This window comes from Phaethon lepturus, unplaced genomic scaffold, assembly GCF_000687285.1.
Source record: "Phaethon lepturus isolate BGI_N335 unplaced genomic scaffold, ASM68728v1 scaffold19601, whole genome shotgun sequence".
Lineage (NCBI taxonomy): Eukaryota > Metazoa > Chordata > Aves > Phaethontiformes > Phaethontidae > Phaethon > Phaethon lepturus.
Window position 1 is genome coordinate 62,861 of NW_010515815.1, and position 25,485 is coordinate 88,345.

Here is a 25,485-nt window from a genome sequence, read left to right on the forward strand (position 1 = left end):
GTTATCCACCCCAGGACGGATGCTGGTGGTCCACGTGAACCCAGATCTGCACAGCGTCCTCTACACACACACACACTCCCCCCCACACACACGTGCACACACACACACCCCCTCACCGGCGGGGCGTGCTATGCACAGCTGTTGATACCAGCATGAGTGAAGGGTTATGTTTAGCTTTTCTAAATAAACAGGGCTTATGCAGTTATGCTGGTGCTTAAACTCCACTCTGCTGACTTCTAAACTCTGTAGAAAACTCTAAACTCTGTAGCAACTGTAGAAAATGGGACTTTGGGACATGGTTTAGTGGGCATGGTGGTGTTGGGTTGACGGTTGGACTTGATCTTAGAGATCTTTTCCAACCTTAATGATTCTGTGATTCTAAGTGCTCATCTATAAATTGAAAGGAGCTTTCCCTCATGCCTCAATTGAAAGCCTAACTGTAATAGAAAACCTAGATAGTCTTAGGACATGAGTTCAGAAGTCATGTTAAAAATTGTTAAATCAAATATGACCTTGTAATCCATATAAACAAGTTGTTAACATCATTGAAGTTCATAATTGTTAATCCTTTTGGAACGAGTTTTTTCATAGCTGGTAACAACAGATTTGCCTGACTACTGTGTTATGTTAGATGTTAAATGTTACAGCAATTAATATGACCATGCTTTTTGCTCAAGGTAAGCTAAAAATAATTTAAAAAAAAAAAATCTGTGTGGAAGTCACATGTTTGGTCCAAAGCAAAACTGCTCAAGTGTTACAATCTGTTATAAGACAGACCCACCTTGATCATCATATTGTTTACTTCTTCTCCTAAAATATATAAATTGGTCATTATTAGACTTGACTTTCAGGCATATTTATTACGACAGCTTGAAACAGGCAAGCCTGTTGCCGCTGCTGCATTCCAGTTGTATGTTTTCCTGCCTCAGATGCAATCTGCAAGCTAATAATTAAATTTACTGTTAAAGAAGCCAAGTGAAAGATTTGGGAACAAAGAGATTAACCAATTCTGTGACAGACAAAAACTGCTTTAAATCCTTCAGTGATTTGTTTTCAAACATCAGGATGTGCAAGCAAGCAAACACTGCATGTGGCATGAACCCCCTGAATCCTTCAATCAGCTTTCTAACCTGCTGGATATGACTCCCACTCCATCAGTTTTACTGAGAAACAAAAGATGAAATCACACACTGAATGAGTGTGATGACACAAAAGTGTCCTGTTTAGTCTTCACGTAAGACTAAATTTGCATTGCTCAAGTCCAGAAAAAAGAAAGATCAGAAGCTTGATGCTTCGTACGATATTTAAGGAACACCATCCTCAGTAATGGTGACAGATTAATAAATTAATCATTTAAACCAGAATGGAAATCCTCATTGCACACTACTTTTCAACTTACAAAGCTTTTGAAATCTTTAGCTGTGTTTCTGCTGAATAAATACATTGCTACCCTTCCTTGTTGATTTTACTGACACCCTAATGCCTTTTAATATCATTGTAAAATGCATCTGGCCATTTTTCCCCACATATAAATGTTTGCTTTAATTGAAATAAGACTAACTTTTCTCTTACTAACAAGCCTTTTGCCAAAGCTGTTGTTTCTAAAGACATCCTCTACAGCTCTGTGCAACTCGCTACCGCTCAGTGTATGAGGAGTTGTGTCAACAGCAATCTGGTCTGTCAATTAACAGATCAAAAAATAAAACACAAGCACAACTTTGTGCAAACCTCTTTCCAGCTTCTGAATCAGTCCCTCTGGACCAGTCCCGAGGAGCAGCCACCGCCGTCTCCTGAGCAGTGCCCATGCATTCAGTCCCCTGCAGCTGAAGACAAGGGGCATGAGAAATGCAGGACCATACCTGACACCTGAGCAATTGAAACTTCTACCACAAATTTGATGTTCAGTTCACAAAATTTAAAATATCTTTCCAGTTGCAGATGAAGTTTTCCAGGGGAATTTGTGGAAAAGTAAAGCGCATAATGACAGAAGGCACTGGATTGAGAGCAGCATGCTCTCTTTGCTTAAAAGTCAACAAGCTGTGGGCAAAACCTGAAGAAAATTAAAAGGAAATACAAAATCCAGGGGAAGAAAATGTACAGACATGGAAAATCATGAGGGACATATCTTTCACCCCCAGGGCCGGCAAACTGGATGAGAAGCAGTTCTAGAGAGAGCAATTCGATTCCTCTTACTGCACACATTGCACATATTTTGGCTGGTGATATTATTTGCATCACCAGCTCTTAACGACTTCTAAATAGACCACCAGGAGTCCTTTGACTATCAAGTGAAAACCATTAAATAGTGCTTGCTTCTTAAAGATGTCTCAGATTGTCACCAGTGATTTGTCATATCAGAGATTTATCAAAAGGCAAAAAAAAAAAAATCAGGCAAGAGGGACCAACAAGAAGATTAACGAGTGACTCTGCATTCAGGAATTTTCAAAGCATAAAGAGCATAAACACAAAGACGTCAGATGTTCTTTACAAGTGTTATTGGTTGCCACACCCAAACCCATCCAACGTCTTTGTTAGCACCAAAAAGGACATCTGCAACCTCACCCAGACCTTCTCTACTCTGTGCAGTTGTTTACATCTGCACAAACACTACCCGTTCTGACCTGGCAGAACCATTTGCTCACGCTGTTCAGCTCTGCACAGCAGTCCCAACTTTGACAGGACCCAGAGGAGTAGAAATTCAGCTTCTAAAATGTTTGGGTACTTGGGGGAACATCATGTGGAGCTGAGAAGAAAAAGGAGATGACAACCTGTGTAGAAGGGAGGAAAGCACCCCTTCTGGGCAGTCAGTGCAGAATGCTTGCGGTTTAGGAGGAGTTTGGTCCAACTTTGAGAACACCAAAAGGAGAATGGAAATAGCACATCATATCTTGATGTCGAGATAAGGGCACACCAAGTATGTTTGGACTGCAGAAAAGCTCTCCCATTTAGTTTCATTCTCCTTAAATGTTAAGGATTAGTCTCTGACCACAACTGTGGCAGTTAACCATATCTGAGGAATTACTTTTTTTTTTTTTTTAGTTAAGCGAGTAGATGTTCCAAAGTTTAGCATCCTCTCCTGCCGCCTGTCCTGAAGATAACCTCAGGGCTGTCAGTACAGCCAGACACATTTCAGGCTGTTAGAAGGGCTCAGAGGTGAACCTATTCTACTTTGCGCTGTGACCAAGTAGGAGCATGCACCATCCATTACTGGGGCTCCTCAGTGAGAGGGTTACCTCCAACTACAGGAGCACTAACTTTCTAACTATTTATGCAACACCAAGTTGCATCCACCTCATCCTACACCAGCAAAGCCCTCATGTTTTGTCTATACCTGACAAGGGAGTTGGGACAGAGGACCACACCATCCCATGAGCAGACAGTCATGGCACTATGACCATGCTAGTGCTACAATTAAGGGAGATGGCACTTCACATCCCACATAGGCTCAAATTATCAGAACAATTAGAGCGTTTTACAAGTAGCAGTGGAACAGAAGCAGTAAATGTCACAGCAAAATTGGAACTATACTGGTGAAGATCCCAAGTATCGACCACCTAGAAGAAATACTGCTTTTCTTCAGCATCAAAACTAATCATCTCTTTTTTTCTCCTTTCAAACCTCACTTATGAAAGACTTGCACAGCACCTAGCTTAGAAAACTTGCCTGTAAGACTCATGCCAATTAGAGCTGCATTCCAAAGTAACATTTTCTCTTACAAGGATTATAGTTCTGCGCAAATGGAAAAGTTATCTCGCAGATCTGCATGGTTAGCAGCGTGGCAGGAGACAACGGCTCGATGAAGACTATAACTGATGACTGCAGGCAAAGTTTTCCTTTACGTGCACATTTTGTCTCCTGTGTACATGTGTGTGACCTGCGGACACATGATGGAGATGTAACCACAGGGCAGTGGCCTTGCTTGCCGCTGCAATGACAACAAGCTCACTGACTGAAAACAAGTTCTAACTTCATTAAAGATGAGTTTTTAAAGACTCTAGTGTCACTACACTTTTATTAGTATACAGAAAGCCTTAACAGAGTAGAAGTAGGTAGTGTTACGGTAATCAGAAATGGAAAGGACATGTCTTACGATCACTGAGCTGCCAGCTCACTCACATAAGGAAAAGAACATGTAAAAGCAAAGTTCCAGGAATATAGAGATAGTGGGGAAAGCTCACACCAAACCCGTGTGGAGACACAGCCCCATCCCTTTTAGTTCCTAATCTCCACAGCTTCCTGATTCTCATTTATAGACCAACTGCTTCAACTGACTCCACCTCCTTCGCTCAGGGAGGCTTCCTCTAATTATTTCCACCATGACAGAAGACCAAAGTGCGATTCAGAGCAGAACAGTCAAATAATCTCCAAAGCCTACTTACACCTCACCTACTTTGTAGGTCATTCCCCTGTCTGGCTCAGATCCATACCTTCAGAAGCCACAAATCTCTACTGAAGTCTTCCATATTTCTTCATGGACTTTAATTGACATTTAGCACATTCGATCTAGCTATATAAAATTCACCACTCTTGTTAAACTCCAGCACAGTAGAATATTACTGCCCTCTTTCTCGCATTTACATCCTCAATCTTAAAGAACTAATTCAAAACACACAGCTTGTTTTTAGCCTATTCCAAGTATTTCTTTTGCTAACACCTCCTTTGCAGACCTTAGTATGTATAATGTTTCTGCTGCTTCCTTCTACACACAGTCACTGCAGAGTCAGTCTTCTATTCCCAGTTATCCAGAAGATTGTTTTTTCTATCTCAAATGTCTCGTCTTAGTCTAATTATCTGCTCCTACTTCTGTTTCCTGGTGGTTGTTTTGGTCCTTCAGAAAACTAGAAAATTAACATCGTTTGATTATTATTTCTATAGGAAATTAAAATCATGCGGCACTGTAGCAGGATACTTAACTAATCCTTGATTTCAGAGAAGTTCACTGTATGAAAGCTAACACAAAGGTGTCCACAGTTTCCAAGGCAAAAGATCAGACTTGCAATTTGCCACATATTTTGAACAAAATTTGCATCTATATTTAGATAAATACTGCAATCACTATGGTTTAGAATGGAAAAGAGTAAGTTCTTAGTCTAACCCCCATTTTTCACACACTTCTGACTTTCCAAAACATTCACCTTAGAGGCTGAAATATTCCATGCTGGGTCCATATTTAGAGGATGTTATTTATTTTAAAAGACCAAACCACATTCCATCAGCCATTTTAGGCGCTCAGAACTCATCACACAATGACATGCAAGAAAAAACTCAGAGGGGAAAAAAAAACACCAAAAAGAAATCAATGACAGTAACATGTGTGAGTTGCCACATATTAGACCTTTAAATTAACATTCTTGTTAAAAAGATAAGTAGCCCAAGTTCAGGAATAAAGGCACATCCAGATGGCAAAGTTAGTGCAGAGTAGGTATGGTGTCCATTCACACCATGCTAGCTGCTCCAGGTTGGCTACTTCTACACTTTCTTGTCATGAAGACTCCAGTAGCACCACTGGATTTCAATGCAGTTGGTGGTGGCAACAGAAAGTGGGAACACAGCTTAGCATGATACAGTGGGAACCAGTCTCCACATAACACCAGTTTTGTATGTTCCAAATGTGAAATCTATGAAATATTTGTGATATGGAAGGTCCATCACACCAGTCTTGAGCAACTGCTCCAAGTTACTAGCATATTATGGTTGTAAGTTCTCAACCAAAACTGGGAAATCTTAAATTTCTTCTGTGAAGTCAGCTATACTGAACATTTGTAATAATTTGTTTTTATTTCAGATTCCAAGTTAAATAAAACCTGTATTATTTGCTATGACTAAACATGAATAACTGCCAAACATTTAGAAAACCTGAGCGACCACAGAAAATTCGCGTCCAATAGGGCCAACAAATAAGGAAACACTAAAATATCATTAAAATTTGCCTTTATTTTTCTTACAGGAGAATTCTACACAAACCAAGGTGACTGTTTTACAAGACTCTTTTCCCAATATACTAAATTTTCAAGAGGATCATGAACAGTATAAAACTGTAAATAACTTTTCCTGTTGAGGGCTACAGTAAAGTTTCTTCAGTTGTTGTAATCTTGGAGAGCCTGAGCCATGAAAAGCTTGCCCAGGTTCTGTGCATTGAACTCCTTAATATTCTGGCAGTAGGTATTAATTTGACCTGTCAATAGGAAAGAAGAGAAAGCTTTTGTCAGTTTTGAAATTCAGAAAGACATCCTAGAACATCATATTTAAAAAGCCAAACGTGAATCATTCATGATTTATATGGAGAAGCAACCAAAACAGCTCAAGTACTCTATACTGAAAATTTTACATTTTCAGTATTCCCAAATAGGTTTGGGAAGAAGCAGCAGCTATACTAGCAGAATAGGTATGCTCAAAACCCCCTTAATTTTCCTACAATTCTATTACGTACAATTTCTGAAAAGACATAATGACAATAAAAAGAATAAACAATTCTTGCTGCTGTATTGGAAGCTTAATGACATTAATTGTTCGATTTAGTTGCTCTAAAAATACTACAAGACTGAATTTCAGTTCTATTCTTATGCATCTGCTCTCCCTATTAGAGCATTTGTAACAAATATTTTTCAGTAGCAAAATGAGTATTGTGGTACTCCTGTTTGACATTTTGCTAGCCTTTTTTTCCACCTAATATTTCACTTTATTAGCTATTTCAAAAATCATCAGGGTATGAAGGCTTGTCAGTGCTTTACAAATCAAACATGCTCATCAAACATTTTTATACATGTACTGCTACAAGTTATTTCCCTTGTTAGCTAGGAATAGCAAAACATGAAGCCAGTTTAATCAAAATTAAGAGTCTTTAGAAGGCCAATAAACTCTCAATTTAATGCTCTACTTGAAAAGTTTTTAAATGCCTCAGAGACAAAAGAGCTAAGTTTTATTCTTTATCCACAGGCTTTACTTCATCTAAGTTGAAGTGGATGCTTTCAATTCTTCCCCTGACTATGGCAAAAGAAAAAATGAGGCGACTGCTTTGGCTGCAAACTGTTTTTTCCTTTAAGTATAATTGTTTTCAATTCCTCCTCTAATAAGAGATGATTCATCCTAATCTATCACTTTCATAAAACACACGTGTACACACTTATACACTTCTGTTGCATTTTTAAGCTATGCTAAAGCTGAATGTTTAAATACTTCAATGCTGCTAGGATTCATTAACTGGTAAAAACTATGAAAACAATAGGGTTTTTTTTAAAGACTCTGGAAGGAATAATAAATCAAGAACACTATTTCTTCTAAAAGCAGCACTTATTACAATGTGAAACAGTATTAATACATTAAAATAATAATCTCTGTCACTCCAAAATTTAAGAGTGGTAGTTCAAATTCACTTTTTTTTTTTTTTAACGTCAAAAGCTCTTTTCTGTATCCTAAATTACCAGGATTTTGGATTAATTTTCTCTCAGTACAAAGCAGGTTGATATCTAACTGATACAAAAAGCCTGCCATAGTTACACAACTTCCTTTCTCATGACATTTTCCAAATTTAGATTACTTAGCAGGTCATCTAAGTTTTTGGTTATTTTTCTCTGTTGCCATTGTGTGGTCCCAGATATTTTTCACCCTTCCAAGAGGCACAGGACAGGCACTGACTTTTGTATCAAACTGTGGCTACGTACTGCAGCATACCAGTAAACCTGAGTAAATCGGGATGGTGGGACTTATACCTGTGCTTTGCTGCCGTTTACATTTTCATTCACCTTGGGGTGCAGGAAGGTGGGGGTGGTTTCCCTAGAACTCTGGCCATAGAAATCAAAGAAATTATCCCAATTAAGTGTGAAACTAAAAGTAAAATCTCAGCTGCTGCAACAGGGGATATTATCAGTAACTTAGGGCTGCAGACAAGTGCTCTACTCTGAATCGGTGGCTCCAGCCCAAACAGCTTATTCCTGCCTCTCATCTGTGCAGCCCCCTCACTTCTGGAGCTGCGGGAGGAGCTGGGGGGTGAGTGCAGGGAGCAGCTTATTGACTGCAGTAACTGCTACACCCATTCGTGCAGAAAGCCTTCTCCGTGGGCCATTTCTCCAGCTCTCCTTTAAAATCCCATTTCACCCTCTCAGGAATGGAGCCAGGAAAAGGCTCTGGCTGCAGCTCCTGCCCTTTCCCATCAACCCAGGAGGCTCAGATGGTCCAGCAGGAGCTAGATACCGTTGTAAAATAAGAAATAAAGGGAGAAAGTCTCCATATATCGAGTTTAAAGCTTTATGCAGCCATTCTGGTTAAACACAGTGGCTTGCTTTCAAAAGATTACATATGTTCATATCTGCATGGGTAACATGCCAACTTACCTAGATGGTTTAAAATCCTTCTATGTGTGGAAGCTTCCTTTCTATTCCTTTCTTACTAGCAATAAGGATGGTTTTCTTAGCTACTTCTTTTTTTATTTTTAAATATTTCAGACACTAGGGCTGTAGATCACAGGTTGAAATCACTGCCTTTGACCAAATGAAGAACAGTATTTGGAATACTACTAATGTCAAAATATCACACCATAATGGCAAAGGTAATGAAAAATTAAGATGTTTTCCAAGGTAACAACTGCACTTTTTCCCAAGCTAACATTCATATACGAAAAGGTGAGTAGAAGAGGCTGCTAGAATGTTACCTGCAATAAGGAGTGACTCCATTCTTGGAGGTGGCTGTGGTGGTTTAAAAAGTTTATTGATGTCCTCCTCAGGAAGAGGGGCTTCACCTCGGCTTTGACGCTGTATATTTTCTTGCTGACGTCTCTGCTGGTACTGAAAATAAAGCAATAGAAACAGAATGCAACAGGACTTCCAAAGAAGCAAAAAGGTTTTCTTTTCAGATGCTCTTTACCTAACCAGCAAGTATGTTTTAAAAATTATACTTATTCAATGCAATTCAGTTTATTTCAAATAATACAAATGCAATTCACAGTTTATTTCAATTCACTGACAAAAAGCATTTCCTGCCCCAAGTTGGCACCTTAAATAAGTGAGGCACTGGAAAATTATGTGGTACTGAGGTGGTGGGGTTAATGTTTAAAATTTTTTCATAGAGATAAATTCTGTATCTGATGGCAAGGATACAGCACGGTAGATAAAAGCCTCAATTTCATCATGCAAAAAAAGGAAAACAAGGTTGGAATATGTAGGTATGAGAAGCCATTACTTCAAATAGTTACACAAATCAGAAATACTCAATTTTATGCATGTTAAAGGTCAAAACAGTATTAATGTGAAAGGGGAAGAGAACTTGATTAAACAAGGTATTTTAAGCCAAAAAAATATTAACTCTAAACTGAGAACAAAGTGGTGGCTGAAACAAAGCATAATAGTTCATTTCTCCATTCCAGTTATTTAGATATTCTGCCATTTTGATGCCATTTCTTTGTGGGTTACCAGAGGATACAGTACAGTAGCAGTTTGTAGAAATTATTTTGCTATTAAAAAAAAAAAAAATGAAAAATGAGATTTGTTTTCAGTGCTTGCCTTTGCCATGTAGATTACTCAAACTTTGTAAAAATTAAGGCAGACTATTTCTTCAGCTATTGGATAAACGTTTGTTCTTGCAGAAGTACACGCATTCAAAAACACATATATGAGATTTCCTACTGTATGTCACAGCCAGGAACTAGTTGTAAGGCTCGTCTATCAAAGACCTCATATTCAACACAGGAAAAAAAACCCTTTAAAATAAACAGGCCAAAGAGTACAGGGTGTTTTCTATCACTCACTTAGGCACAGATACATTTAAGAGTCTCAAAACAGTTCCTACTTGGTGGCATACTCAAATGAAGTAATTTTTTTTCCAGTAGTAGTGACAAATACATGTTTTTGGACAATGTTAAAAATAAAATCTTAAATGCCCATATTTGTATGTGAATTGCATGTAGTTTCTTCTTTCTTTGCATTACCCCATTCACTTCTCAGCAGTCTGCCTATTATCCTCTATTGAAATGGCTTGCTCTTAATCACAATTGCTCCATTTTAAAAATGAAGTTAAGACCACTAACTATGCTGCAACGAGCCACTACTAAAGCAGCTATAGTTAGTAAAGAAGTGAAGTGAGACACCATGGAACCTACTTCGCTCTGCTTTTCAAAATAAATAGATCCCCTTGTTATTAAGAAAAAACTTTGAAGTGGATGCCATCTTTCTATTCAAATCAGGCAGCAAAGGAAAATAAATTTTCTGAAGCTAACATGCATGAAGCTTCTATGTCCTCAGGAATCACAAAGCCATGAGAGACCACTGATCATGTGCTGCTTCCCTAAAGTACTCCCTGTTCAAGCTACACTTCACTTAAGTGAAAAAAAAGCCCATTTTGATTTTAAAATAGTCAGTGATGAAGCATTTCACATGAACCACAGGTGCTCCTTTTAATAATTAGCTACTTTATGTAGCAATACCTGCAATATTTTATCTTTAAAGTGTCCTGGCCCATTTTCAGTTGGCCAATATTGAATCTTGTCATATCTCTGCCTGCTAAATTAAGAGTTCAAATTTATTTTTTATGCAGGTACTTCTTGAGTAAGCAAGTCACTTGCTAACTTAATTTATCATGTGAAGTGAATTGCGTTCACTAAGATCTGCTTTCCAGGCTTTTAAATCATTCTTGTAGTGCTTTTTTCCAATTTACCAGCATTCTTCTATAATTAGACACAATATTGCTTTATCAAATGCAGCAACAACAAATGAAGTAATACCATCTGCAAATCACAGAATGGCTGAGGTTGGAAGTGACCTCTGGAGATCACCTTGTCCAACCTCTCTGATCAAGCAGCAGTCGGTCTCTCCATACTCAGTATTCTCTAATCAGACTGTTCTGGATTTTAAAGAGGCCTTTTGGCATCAGGAATTAAAAGTCAGCATCACCTGATCAGTAGCACTATCTACTGATACAAAACATGACTAAAATGTCATTTCCAAGCAGAGAAGAGTCCGCTGTCTTTTAAATATGGACTATGTTTATTTCTAGATGCATAACTACATATGATGGTATTAAAATGTGGTTTGTTTTGCAACAATTCACTTCAGCTTCAGCTCTTTCATTTCATTTACTAAAACTCTAAACCCTGTGTCCACAGAATATTTATCAATGATTTTGGATTCTCATAAATCACTAACAAACATGTAAAATAGCAAAGAAAGACCAATCCGCACTACATGTCAGCAGAAGCAAACCATTTGATAATTCCGCACTGACTAGCACATTTTCTAGGTCTACTTAATGGATATGTTTCTGCAAGAATTTTATCTTGCTTAGATGCAAATTCACTTGTCCTAAATAACACCACCCAAGCTGTATTTTGTGGGAAAAAAGTCCTCTCACTCAGGTTTTCTATCCTGGTTACCAACCTGGTGTTTCTGCTGCTGCTGTTTGCTTACATTCCTCAGGTAGGTATTGTATTTAACAATGTCTTGGCTCATCTCATCCACTCTGTCCATCAGCAGCTGCAGACTCTTCCCTAGGTGATTACTGAAATACAAGAAACATTCATGAACGAATGAAGTTACTAAAAAGAAAGATTTAAAATTTAAAATTAATTTCAAGTCACTTGACCAGCATTTCTGTACTAATGGCACAGTTTGTAAATTTTTAAGTTCCTGGCTATCTATGTTCATATATTTAGTTGATGATACCTTACCTGGCATCTTTTCCCCTAGCATCTTCGCCACATTGCAAATACCATATTTAAGTGTTTTGGTCTTTGCACGGAACCTCATAGTTATGAAAAATAGCCTCATAGTTACAAAAAAAAACGATGCCTTGTGTGAATTTACTGTCATTACAGATGCAGGTCAAACGTTTAAAAGAGAAACTCTGATGCTTTTGTGACATGCAACCCCGAACAATGTTCCAGGAGATGTGTTCAAAGAGTTTGGTTTCAAGTTACTGCCGGCTTTTTCACAAATACTTAACTATCTCTACAGGGATAGTTACATATTCTTCAGAACTCCATCTCATTAACTAGTCTATCAAACCATGCCTGGAAGTTCAGCAATCTTAGCTGTTGAGAGGGAGTGTTGTGTCCAGTCCAGCCAGCTTCACATTCCATATCATAGGCAACATGGAAGCAGCTAGGCTGGGTGCGTCCGGTTCCAGTTATGCGATCTACTGCCTTGGCCAGACAAAAGCAGTCTGTTAAACAACTTTTATTGTAACCATTTTTAGCAATGGATTCAGTATTTTGCAGGAATGTTCAACTTAAGGTATAGCTTCCAAGTTAAAGTTTTGGAAGTTTTTAGGTTGGTGCCCATGGAGACAGTATTCATCCTAAATTGTGTTTACAGGGCAGTGCAGTAAAAGAATACTTACTGCTCTCTATCAATCCCTTTGATCAGAAGCTAGTTTGTTGGCTCCAATCTAGGCTTTACCGAGTCCTACTTGGCTGAAGATCAAGGACCCAGAAAGCTAGACTCTATCCTTCTCCTCCTCAAATGAAATCCACTACTATTCATGAGAGTTTCTTTCAAATAAAAGGTTTGGTGCACTTTATGTCTGAATCATATCCTTCAGTTACTGCTGCTCCAGGTTATCCGAGATTCTTTGTGCCTTTTACAATGCATTCCCACCACCCTATACAGCCTACAGACTGTGGAAATTCTAACTGAAAGAGACAGGCATAAAGTGAAAAGGGAGCCACGTAAGTAATACTATGTATGTCCCTTTTTAAGCATAAATTATTCCCCAAATCCACAGAATTCATAGCTGGAGACAGAAGCTGGTAATGTACTGAGGCACTAGAGGATACCTGCTGAGAACGTAGCTAAAGACACCCTTCTCTCCGAGGACTAGGACAGCTATTTCACTAGCTGAGCTGCCTGCTCACTGTACAAAAGGCTATATCAGTAACTTCAGACCAGAATTTATTTACAAGCCAGAGTTTTAAATCTCAGTTGCATACAGGGCCAGATGGTGAGGAGGACTTCAGCTACACAGCAGCAAGTAAGGCGCCACTATAATAATTATTTTTAAACTTGGGGGTTTTTTTGGTTCAATTCAAGCACGTGGTATTTAGAACTGTGGAACAGTGCCATGGGTAGGGGTGTGCATTTTTTCAGTTTTTTATAGAGTTTATATTATACAAAGTTAGTGTTAGAACTGGGTATTATCAGAAATGCCTATGTAGGTACACACTAATAGCCTTGTAAGGTATGTGGACATAATTATTTTACAGATAGCGTCCATATGAAATGTAGCTCGTTACAAAGAATGATTTTATGTGAATCTCTTTGGGACTAGCTTAGTACAGCAGAATACAGAAACAGAGAGTTATTGTTAGAAGTTGCAGTAATATAGTGTTTGCTCTCATTGCCAGGGAAACAAAAAGCTAAAAACAGATAACTTAAACAGATGTGAACTGAGACATGAAGTGATAAGTATGCTGCAAATACAGGACCAGTTTTTTCCTCAGTTCTCATGTAGTTGATACCCTTTTTTTCTCCATCTCTTAAAAAAAATAGAAAGACCAACAGGAAGTAGTTTGTAAAAATGTATATATACAATGTTTAAGCAAGTTTTATTCAGCTGAAGTTTATTCTGGTGAGATTTAGGGAGTTAAATTGCATTGCTCCAGCCTGTAAGTCTCATCATACAGTTACTTAGCCCAAACGCTCTTTTAGGCACCTCCTTACCTTGTGCACTCCCCTACAGCGGATCTCAAAGATCACACTGCTAAGTACCTAAATGCCCTCTATGTGCCAATGCAACTAAAAAAACCCAAATAAACATTTTTAAAATAAGGGTGGGGGCAGTAAATGCTGCTCACATCCCCATCAAGACTCACTTTCCTATAAGGCTCTGTGATAGTCAAATGTAGACAACGTGGAGCTCAGCACTTGCATTTGTTGTTGTTCTGAGGCCATCGGTAATAAAGAAACTGCATTTTCAATGGATGCATTTCAGTCAGCTGATTCAGCGAAACAGTGAATTAAATCGAGTTTACATTTAGATTAGCGAGTAGTGTAGACCAACAGGAACAGACCTATAAAGCAAAACAGCTGGTGCTAAGAAACCAACGTCCATGCTATATGTGTTTCAGGGGGATTTGTTATCACTAGTTCTGATGCGGTCCAGTGACCTGAAAGCCCATTAGTGGCTGAAACACAGTGGGTATCCTCCTAAAGCCTATTTTCAGTTTAGTTTCATCTGAAACAATCAGGTCCGAAATCACCCACTGGTGATGATCTGAGCACACTCTTGAACTGAACTAAAAGACATAGTCCACCTTAAAATAGCACCAGGAGACCACCACACCTCAGGTATCAGTGAATCTTGGGGGTGGGGGGGGGGATCAGCTGTAGAATTGCTATCATACTAAGCATCAGAAAGTCCACATACGGGGACTGTGTTCTTTTTAAGGGAGAAATATAGATAATACAAGGGGAAAAAAAAGAATGAAGCTTCTCCTGCAGTTAGGACAGTCAAAAAATATCTGTCATGTGGATTCTTACACATCTGATGAAGAAGTTATCTAATGTGAAAGCACTCCTCCTCCTGTAGTGAGTGACCTATAAAACTTCCAGAAATTTATCATTTGAGACTTACCTGTGTAGCTTGGGTAACATAATAAAAAAAGCCAAAAAAGGACAAACACATACAAACTATCAAAGGGAAACTGTCAAAGTCTGTTTAGAGAAAAGAAAAAATAAAACAGACTGGAAAGTATAGCCTGCAAAGAGATTTCTTGTGTAGTGCATTCTTGCTGTAACAGCCTTATACTTGACAGGGTACAGTCCTGCACCCAAAAGGGCAGATAGGAAATCAAGTCCTTGACACACAGGTATACTTCCTATTCCTTGTTTAACAATTATCAAATACAAAGGTCAAATAATTCTGAGGGTGAGAAGCAGGAACCTGTGAACAGAGTAGCCTAATCTGCAGGTAACAGTCATGGTGCTTTCTGTCTTGTTCTCCTTGCTGGTAAGCCTTGCATTTGGTGGTGTTATGGTCTAGCATCCACGGAAGGAGAAAGCAACAACTACACATTAACTAAACTCATGGATCACTCACTACACGAGGGCATCCTGTTAGGATATGGACCTGGCTAAGAGACCCAAATGCAAGTCTCCCTCTTCCTGAGAGAATGCTAGTACCACCAGAGCTTCCCTTTGCAGATATATTTTAAGGAGAGCAAAGGTGCAGCTTGCTGTTGCCGGCAAAGCCAGTTTAAGAGGTTCCAGCATCAGCATCTTCCTGCCTCTCCCTCCCTCTTTGCCCAAGGATTACAGCACTCTCAGCTGTATGGATTCAGCTGTTTGTGTGGGCACACTTCAAACTCTTTCAGTGAAATAGTCTAATGTAAATGCAAAAACACCCTCTGTTGGGGTTTCTTTTTTTTTTTTTTTTTTTCAGGGAAGCTGAGGGAAAGGTTGGAAGGGAAGAGTGGGAGCCTGACTTTTTCCACCAGACTATTCCACAAAGCTATTTGTACAGCCATGTTCTGAAACAGATGAGGGAATAAAAATCTTTGAGGGTGGGAAGGGTGTAGAGATGAAATGGGGGTAGTGGGGAGGAATGATGCAAGCAGCTGGGGCTGGAACCTCAAACTGGCTCCGCTTCTGTAGGATTCATAATGGGGAACTACACATGAAGCCCACATTTACTTCTGCATCTTTAATCAGGAAGGGACTCCAGACACACACTCACTAAAGGTCTGAAACACCCAAAATGCAGCCTCGAGTCAGACACCAAAGCTTCAAAGAGAGGCAGCAATTCACACTGTTCTCAGCTTCCCATGTCCTGCTCATTAGTTTTAACTGTCTCTACACAGAGCTCATGGGCCTCGGCTTGCACTTTTGGAGAAGCCCACCTACCTGCGCCGGCCCAGAAGGGAGCAGGGGCACCCAGCCTCCACAATCTGAATCACATTTTTGGGTATAACAATTCTGAAGCTGGAGGTGTCCAAAAAAAGATGGTCCCCTAAACTTGCTTACAATCACCATAAATGGAGCCCCTCATTTATTTCATTTTGCTTGCACCCTGGCTAAGGAAGATGAGAACAGGGAGCAGCGAGAGGAGATGTAAGGAAATGCTGTATCTGCTGCTCAGTTTCTCCACTTTCCATCAGCTCTACTGAGGCCCCTCTCAGAGTCACTGGTTTTTGAGAAAGGTGCCACCCTGCGCAGCATTTCTCCTCCTGGTGGGAACAGCTTTGGGTGGATTAGAGAGGTACTGCTGGGCAAAGCCCATCTTTTTGATTAAATATTTCTAAGGAACATTCCCATCGCTTTGCAGAACTTGTTTACATCTCAGCATTTCAGCCCTAGTTCAACCTGTGCTCTTTTTAAGAGGATTTTGTTTGAATGAGATATGTAAGTCAGGAGTCTTGAGCTCCATTCCCTTTTCTACTCCGACTTTGATGTGTGCCTTTGGGCAACACATTTACCCTCTGTGTGTCAGCTTCCCCCATCTGCAAATTAGAGATTTTCATAATTATCTTAATAATCCGTTAAGCACATTGAGATTTCTGAATAAGCAGTACAATGTATAAAGGTTAATATTGTTTTCAAAAGCCAAAGTAACCCTCCTTATGTCACTTTTGCAAAAATACTGCATCTGATGTTTGAAAAATATATCTGCCAAGTAGATGTTACTGCAGTAAATGTTCAGCACATGTTTGCTTCTACTGACGCACACTATTAGAAAAATTGCTTGAGACAAATTGAGATATTATAGAACAACCCTATTATGAAGCTAGACCACAAAAAAGCTTTTTTTAATTTAAACTAGATCATCAATAGAATAGGGAAGAGATGGATGAGAATGGCAAAGTTGGTTGTAATTATTTCTCTGAAGATCTGGAACATTATCTGACAGGATTTTAATTCTTGAGTCTCTATCAAAAGACTGGCAGTACTCCAAGGTCTTCAAGACATTTTGGTCCTTAAGGGTAGCAGGATAACAGTTTGAGCAAAAGGCCTTTACTTGCTATTACTTGCTAGCCTTGTGCTATTCTGCCTTCAACTTCTTTCAGTCAATTCAGATTTCACAAGAGAAATACAAATTTATGCCCAAAAAAGTAAACTACTTTACACAATTATCACAAATGTACTTCAAAAGGAGAAAGACATTAAGGTGCAGACAAAGTATCTTAAACAGGTACAGCTTCAAACTCAGACAAGGTGGGTGGCTGAACATGTGAGAATCTTGATGAAACAAACTCTCCAGCTCTCCAGAGAACAACTACGGGTAAATAACTTCATTGCCAAAACCATTGCTTCAGAAGATTAAAAAAGGTTCAGGGATGCTCCCAAAAGACCAAAAAAACCCCCCAAAAAGCCCAACCAACCCCAAACTCTTAAAAAAACAAAACAAGCAAAAAAAAACCCACCCAAAAACCAAAGTAGCCTTAGTTACTGCCAACTAATTCTAAAACAGCAAAGTTAAGTGAGGAGGATATGCACCAAAATTAAAAGTTGATATCTGAAATATTTTAGCCACAACTATTCAAAGACAAAAATAAGGGAATGCAAAGGGAAAGAAACCTCCAGAATAGTGGGGGTTTGAACTCCCCTACTTCAGGCAATATATTCTTTGACAAAGAAATCTTCATAGTTGAATTCAAGTAAAAGCTAGTTAAATATTTCAGCAGGCAGTGTAAGTCATCCTACCTTGAATAAACAAGCATTAAAATGTTTTAATTTGCCAGTTGCGGAGTTATACCAGTGTAAGATATCACCAAGTGTAACCTCCCTGGTTATCAAATTATTATTTTGAAGAGACACATATAAAAACCTCCGAATAAACTGATTGGGGTAATTTCCAAAACTTTCTCTCCTCCAAACCAAACTAAGCACTCTGAGTTCCTCAAATAGAGCAGGTGAGCCAGAAGAATGCTGCCAGGAGATATAATTCACAAATACCTCTGAAAACTGATGAATCTGTTGAATTAATTTCCCATTAGTGGGAAATTCTAGACTTCAATAAGCTCAAGAAATTGCTGCCAGTATATAGGACAGTAACTGAGTAAGTTCAAAAAAACACACTTAATTGAAAAGGCACTTTTAACCAGGTTTACCAAGAATCCAGTTCCACCTGTGTCATCCTCAAGAGCAGAGCTGTACCACTCCAAGAAGAGACCCATTGAAAAGAAACTTCGATGCACTAAGAATAGTTAAACCCTTTTTTCCTGTTGTGAAGGATTCCTAAACACCAATTATGAAGTTTCCTTTTTCTTTTGGGCTTATGTTTTTCTTGTTCACTTATTCTGTTTACTGATATGAGGACAAACACAAAAGCCAGTCTTGCACCGGGCTATTAACACCATCATTCCAGAAAGGAAATTAAGTTTTACAGTTCTTATCTTTTATCTTGAGTCAGGGCAGTGGTACAGAGCAGTTACTACACAGGATGCAAAGCTGATGAAAAACTTCAACTGTGGTTTGTGATCTGTTCAAATTAATTTCCATTTCCAGAATTGTATTGCATGACTAGCAGCAGCCTGTGCTAGGATCCAGGGTGCTAGGTAATCCCAAGCCTTTTTACAGAAGTAAATCCATAGAAACCAATCAAGGACAATGCTGTCAGGTCACTTGGAAATCTGCTGTATCCTCAGCACAGTCCTTTTCACAGTAAAGGAGGAACCACTGTCATCTCCTACATCCAGTGCCCACCCTCTCCTCAGATGGTAAAAGCTTTGTGATCTTTGACCAAGGAAAGAGCCTGACAGAAAGCCCGCAGAGTCAAGCAGACTGAACATCTCAGCAAAAATTCTTCACTTCATTAATTCCAAGGTGCAAAGTCACAACTTCACTGGACAAAATTATTGACTAAGTATCTCTTGCAACATCTGTAAATTCCCTGACAGGGTTCAACCCTATACGTGTTCTCTCTTGACCAATTTCTCTAAAAGCTATCAGATCCCTCAGTACATGCACATAAGCTCAAGTAAAGAAAATAGAGTGGAAAATTTCTGCTAACTCAGGCAACATATGGACCACTAGCAATATGGATCCATTAACAACAGCCTTACATGACGGGGGGGGCAGAGGAGTGTGCTGCACAGAAAAAAGGGAAAAAGAAAAGAGGAAAGAGGCCACTAGTATTCAGCTAACTTGGTTGTCAGACTCAGAGGGGATCAGAAACTTGGTAGCAATACCTTGACATAAGAAGAAAGTGATACACCCCAAAAAACTATTGGTGAATACATCCCACTTTCTACATGCAACAAGATATTGTATCATTTTGTGTATCTGGTTGTTTTGGTCATCCCAGTAATAATCCAATTAACTGTACTGTGTTGTGTAAGATTTAAGAACCACTACATTTCTGATCATACTGCTAGAGGTTGTGCCTACTTTGTTATCATAAATATATTTTCAGGGCAATGTGCTAGAAGAACAAAAAGTTATTCTTAGATAAACTTATGAGAAGATCATTCTAGAAACTCATACACAATTTCTGATATCATGAATGCTGGCTGTCATGACAATCAGTCTATGCGTTTTTGCCAGTTTCTCAGATAGAGGCTTTATTATTTTATTTTCAAAGGCATCCTGCTACCAACGTGGAACAAATGAGATTTTTTTTTTTTTCAAATAATTTATAGAATTACTTATGGAATATTTAACAAAAACAATTTTTATTTCCAGATCAATCTGCCTGAAATTTCTGAATGCTGGTATTTTCTTGAAGAAATATACACTACTGAAAAGATTATACACTACAAGTAGTACAAGTATATGCAGATTACAGACTGAATTTAGTCCTTGAATCTAATGCTATAGTTTCACCATGCAGATTTTCCTTCAGCAAAAGAACATGAAGGGTAAAGTCTTAACCCCATTAAAAGTCAAGGCAAAGCTTCCATGGACTGTAATAAGACTGGGATTTCACCCAAGGTGTTAAACTGTGGTTTGGGAAAGCGAATAAAAATACATCCATTATTGTAACAAGTACTTACCTGCTAGCCAGACTGAGCAATTCATGTCTATCGGCTACTGCGGATTTCTTTTCCAGTTCCCACAACATCACATTGATCAGGTATGAATTCTTAATTACAATGGGCACTTCTTCAAACATGTTTTCATAAGCAATATTCGCTTTTTTCAAGCTGTGAAAAAAGTTTTAAAATATTTATTAATATAACCAGAAACTCTCTTGTTCTTTTTGTTGAATTGTTGCTCCAACAACAACTGGCAATTCTGTAAAAACTCTTGATTCTCATAGTTCCAGAATCAAACAAGAGTCAAGTTTTGGTAAGAGAGCATTTGCATGGCAAAACCTCACGTTTACAAAGACTAGGAAAAGCTGCTCTAGGAAAAACCCTCAGAAGTCAAGCAGCTGCTTTGCTTGCTAATATATTACTTACATGAAAAAGCCTCCAGCAAAAGACTGTACTGACAGGATTAACTCTGCCCCTTCCAAAATATTTTACTGATTTCCCTGCCATCAGGGTTTCTTAAATAGAAGTGAACAGTTAGTTACCACATGACACTGAAATACCTTTAAAATCATAACTACTGCAATGAAAAACAATTTCCCCAATAGCTGAATAACTAAAGTTTTTACTGACCAAAAATTAGATTGACAAAATAGTGTGTGTTTTGGAATAATTAAATTCCATAGTGGATATTAAAATATAAATTTCCAGTGTGGGTGTTTGTTTTTTTTTTCTTTTACAACACACATATAAAAACTATTGTTATTGCTTTTTAATAAAGTAGACAGTAATACCTTTCATAAAATCTGGAAATAAAGGCATGATCTATAAGTGTCTAAGGAAATATATCCTTAGCTTCTTTGTATGCATATTGGATTTTGGAATAAAAACTTTTGCTTTTTGCCTTCCTGCCCCCCCCTTCTTTTTTTTGACTAAGCACAGATTTGTTTGTTCATCATGGAAATGTTATGCTTAGACACTACACAATGAAATGATTCCGTTTTTCCTCAACGAAGAAAGTTGAACAAGTGCTTGTGCTTTTGCCATTGAACACCAAGCTGTTTGAGGAAAAAGATGACAGCTAAGGCCTACAACTATTACAAGCGGCTAATCTTTTGAAACAGAGTAATTATCCTACTTTACTCCAGAAGATTGTGTCCACATGGGGGAGTCAATTTGGAATAAATACAGAAGAACAGCTATTCCAGAATACCTGTCAATTTTCTTTCTGGAAAAAAAGAGCTTAAAGACAGACCAGCTATTTCCCCTTCTCCATTTCTTTTTTTGTATTTTTGACTCTGTTCCCACATACAGCTATCTTCATCATGGTCCTTACAGTCAGCCTGCCGACCCTCTCCAAAATCCATTCAAGTTCTACCACTTCAGCTCTTATTTAGATGCCCAAAGACAGACTTTCACGCCTTCTCAGCCCACTATATCAGTGCACGTCTACCGCTTATCCATACACATCCCGTTTCCCCAGCAGACACTATTACATAACGTTTTAAAATACAGTATTTCATCATCCCACGTATCCTGCTGCCTCCCAAATAATCCAGCAAAACCTATGAGAAAACATTTGTTTAAGTTACTTACGCTTCTGGAGAGAAGTCTTTTTCTTTGCAAACTTCCATCAGTTTGGGAGTCAGCCTATATGCCTTTAGTGACAAAGACCCTTGGGCAGTCTTAATGGGATCTATAATTAAAAATGGACGCAGGAGGAAGCGTATCATTACTAAGCCCAGATTGCCTTTTTTTTTTTTTTTAATATCTGAATGACAAACAGGAGGAAATTTACCAAGTAGTCCTATTAAAAAGAGTAAGACAACCAACACAGAAAAGACACTATAGCAGAAGTAAACCTATTGTACTGAAATGTAAAATACATCCAACTACATACGGTGAAGCTAATACATACACTTATCTTGGAGAACGTGGGGGGATCTAGACCCATTCTACTCAAAACATTAATTCCCCATTAAAGGTCTAACTCACATTTTCTTTTCTTTCATATGAACTATCCACAGTACTTATGTAGAGCTACCTCATTTAAATAAAATTTTTCCCTCCAGTCATTATGCAGTAAATTAAAATATTCATTAAACTACATTATATACAAAAAAATTGTAATTTTAGAGTAGCAATAAGCTAATTCAGGTCAAGTTGCCCTGCTGCTTCATGCATAACAATGTAACTGGTATATTAAAAAAAACAGTTTTGCCTTATACTCTACTGAATTTAGGGGGAAATTTTCTAAACAAACTGTTACATTCCTAGGACAAAGAAGCTTAACACTTGCAGCATGATAACGGCTGAAGCATGCCAACATGAGAATAAAAGCTGTGTTAACATTCATGTTGTCTGAAACTTAACACAGTAAAACTTTTAGCAATCGGTGATAAAATGAAAACCAAAATAGACTGAAACAAGTGGAAAATTCATCAAGGTCTGATGATGCAATGTTTCCAGCCAATATAAGTATACTTTAACAACTTGTTCTTTACTGTAATCCAATTGTTAACATACTGAAACAATTTTGGGGCAGCTCATAAGATTGATCGTATTCATTAGTATTTTTTCTGACAGATACTCAGGACGTTACATTTACTTCTCAGCTGGAAACTATATGCAAGTCTGCCAGATATGGCAAACTGTGAGTGTTTGGGGAGGGGGAGGCTATAAAGCTGTTAAATTGCCTACGGTTCTGATACAGCACAGAACATCTGGTCTGGAGAGCTTGAGGAAACACCATTAAATAGGCAGAAAAGAAAAAAATCTTTGTGCTAAGAAACAGTCCAGGTTTTGTATGCTTCTGTCAGAGGTATAAAAAAAAACTTGGCAATTCGTGCGATGATTGGTCAGTCACGTACAGAGCCAGACACGCTAGCAAGCGGGGTTTGTTAGACATCTGGTCGGGTTCCACCAGCCCCTTCAACGAGGGAGGGGAGATGAAGGAATAAAAATGAAGCAGCTACTCCAGCATTCCAAAACGTACACATCAGGGCTCTGATAGCAAGAAAAATAAACAGAAAGAAGGAAACCCTGTCTAGACTTAGCTGCTGCTGAGGCTGCCGTAGACACAGGGGTGGTATTTACTCGAGAAGGCCTGCCAGGCTACTCTTACAGGCAAAAGACAGAATACAAAAATAGTAGTAATAATATTAAGAGGGGAAAAGAATAATAAAGGAAACCTCATACTAACCGTAAATGAGAACTACAGACTCCTCAATTGCGTGCTGGTAACTGAACTGGGAGTCCAGGAGGGCACGAGTGACAAAAGAGCCATAGTACGTGGACTGGTACCAGCCAACGTGAAGATGATCAATGTTTACGTGGCGAAGGCTTCGCATCATTTCCATCTGGTATTGAACTAGATTAAACAAGAAGTATGTTTAAAAAGTAAACATACATAATCTGTACTATTTCGAGAGAGACCTTGATATTAAATGAGTAAACTGTATTTAATTTTATTTTCATTTTTGCAACTGCGTAGAAGTTTGTTTATTCACCACTGGACTGTCTTCATTAAAAGCCAGAGCTTCCTCAGAGAATGAGAGTACAACTAGCCTGAGTAAGCAGACTTTTTTCAGCTGCAGTTAATTGCTAAAGTGATCAAGAAAGCGATACACATCATTTACAGTGTGTATTACCTTGCTCATTCATAAAAAAAGGTTTCATTAAGCAGTAACATTTTACCATTTAGTAACAAAGAAATATTGTGATTTAAGCTGTAATACTGTCCAGAATTAGATAACTTTTGGAATTAAAAGGAAAATTATTTACTAAGTATATGAAATAGAAGATAAACTATTTATGTCTTTTTCACAACATAAAACTACATTTTCAGTATTAACGGTTTGGGGGACCAGCTGTCACAGTTTTGACTGCATTTATATTCAATTCTTCCACAGTTTCTTCTTTTTAGATGCATATAAATGTGTAAGTATGCATGTATGTATATATTACATATAATACACACACGTATTTATATACAATAAGTTACCTTAGACAGTAGAGAACATTTTCTGTCAGGCTTTTTACACCAACAGTTGTAACGTTTCATTGTACCAACGCATAAATTCTGTTTCTACTAAATGCTTCATTCAAGCAGATTGCCTTGATGGAACAGAATTCTATTCAGGAATGTTTAACATAATCCGATCGAGCAGATCAACACACCTTATCATTTATCAGACCTTTTAAACAGACAGACACTGTGCCTGCTGGTTAAATTTAGGGAAAAAAAAGAGATTTCAGCGTGGTTATCAGATGAACTAACACTTACAGCCAACTGATAGGAAATCAAATGCCACAACACTGCACAATCCTCAAGCTTTGTCTGCAGCTGCAAAATTTACAAAGATAAAACCCAATCCCTTCCTATGCATTCATTTTTGTTAATTTTTTTCAAGGCTTCTCCTTGTGCAGATGAAAATATGATATTCATTATAAAAGAAAGCAACATAAATTAATTAGAGGACAGACTGTGCTACGTTTTCAGACCCCACTTCATAACCTTTCAAAAGAAAAAAAAAAATTCCAAACATATTCTTTAAAGATACATTTTTCAGGATTGGCCAAATATTTTTCCAACTTATCACCCTTACAGCACAAACTACATTCTGCAGTCTGCTGGCTCTTTTCATTAAATTGCCATATCTTACTGGCTGTATTTTTAAAGTAATCTACGTACACTTATATAAACCCTTGCAGGCTTTTTCCATCAATGTATGTTGGTGCTTGCATTCTGTTTCATAATAACTTAATAGAAATTACTTGCAGTTTGTCTTTCATATCGGACACCATGATAATACAGCACCCCAAAACTGATACAGCAAAACCATCCAGGCTACAGTCTGAAACCCCATAATACACTGCAAGCAAAGGAAAGGCCTGCACCATTTGGCTGTCTCTAAGGCAAATCTACGGGACAGCCAGCCAGTAGAACTGATCAGACAGCTGTTTTAAAGTCAGTATGAAAACCTTCCCCTTTGCCACATCAAACTAAATTTTAATCCCGCTTTCATTGCGCAACTTCCAGAAAGAGTGGCCAGTTTCAAGTATACTCCTTCCACAGCAGCCCCGATGCTTTAGCAGGTAGCAGCTCAATGTTTCTCACAGAAGCAAAGCTAAGATCTAGCTTGTCAAAGAGGCTCAGCCCTTAAACTTAAAGGTTTCATTAGGGTTTTTTGTGAGGGAAGATGTTAGCTTTTACATTTTACAATTAAAACGTGAAGAATGCAGACCTCCGCTGGAACAAACTAAAAGACTGCTGCTGTGACCACGATTTTGAATTGAAAAAGCATATGATCCATTTATTAAATGTAGCTAGAATATACTATTTTGGTTAAAAGAAGCTTTTCAAAGATACATCTGTGTGGAAAGCAAGTAAGACTTGCTTTTGACACAACGTGCTACAACGTGCTAAAACATGAAGTCATGGTTAGATTCTTTCTAGCCAAATTAAGTCATGAAAAGGAAAAACTAGAAAGGGATTTTCAAAAGCAGCTGAAAGAGATAAAACCTTTTTTTTTGAATTAAGTTAATGTGGATTTTTAAATAGCAGAGCTAAACTGCTCTTGGCAGTGGCAATT

General features: G+C 38.2%; 1 protein-coding gene across 1 annotated transcript; it reads right to left on the reverse strand.

Annotated features, from left to right (window-relative positions):
- Window positions 1-5,914: 5,914 nt before the first annotated feature.
- Window positions 5,915-24,750, reverse strand: EIF3H (eukaryotic translation initiation factor 3, subunit H). The gene is made up of 7 exons (XM_010295896.1): window positions 24,672-24,750; window positions 23,094-23,261; window positions 21,488-21,587; window positions 19,913-20,062; window positions 11,364-11,484; window positions 8,648-8,780; window positions 5,915-6,175 (listed from the first exon to the last, which is right to left on the reverse strand). The coding sequence occupies exons 2-7, from the start codon at window positions 23,248-23,250 to the stop codon at window positions 6,078-6,080; spliced, it is 759 nt and encodes a 252-aa protein (XP_010294198.1). The 5' UTR covers window positions 23,251-23,261; window positions 24,672-24,750; the 3' UTR covers window positions 5,915-6,077.
- Between the last annotated feature and the right edge of the window lie 735 nt (window positions 24,751-25,485).

Excerpts from the sequence above, each read along its gene's own strand:
- EIF3H (XM_010295896.1), bottom strand. The coding sequence starts at position 23,250 with ATGGAAATGATGCGAAGCCTTCGCCACGTAAACATTGATCATCTTCAC. Across the intron at positions 11,485-19,912 it reads TTGCTCAGTCTGGCTAGCAG|TAATCACCTAGGGAAGAGTC; the intron begins GTAAGTACTTGT and ends CTTGTATTTCAG. Across the intron at positions 6,176-8,647 it reads GGAGTCACTCCTTATTGCAG|GTCAAATTAATACCTACTGC; the intron begins GTAACATTCTAG and ends TCCTATTGACAG.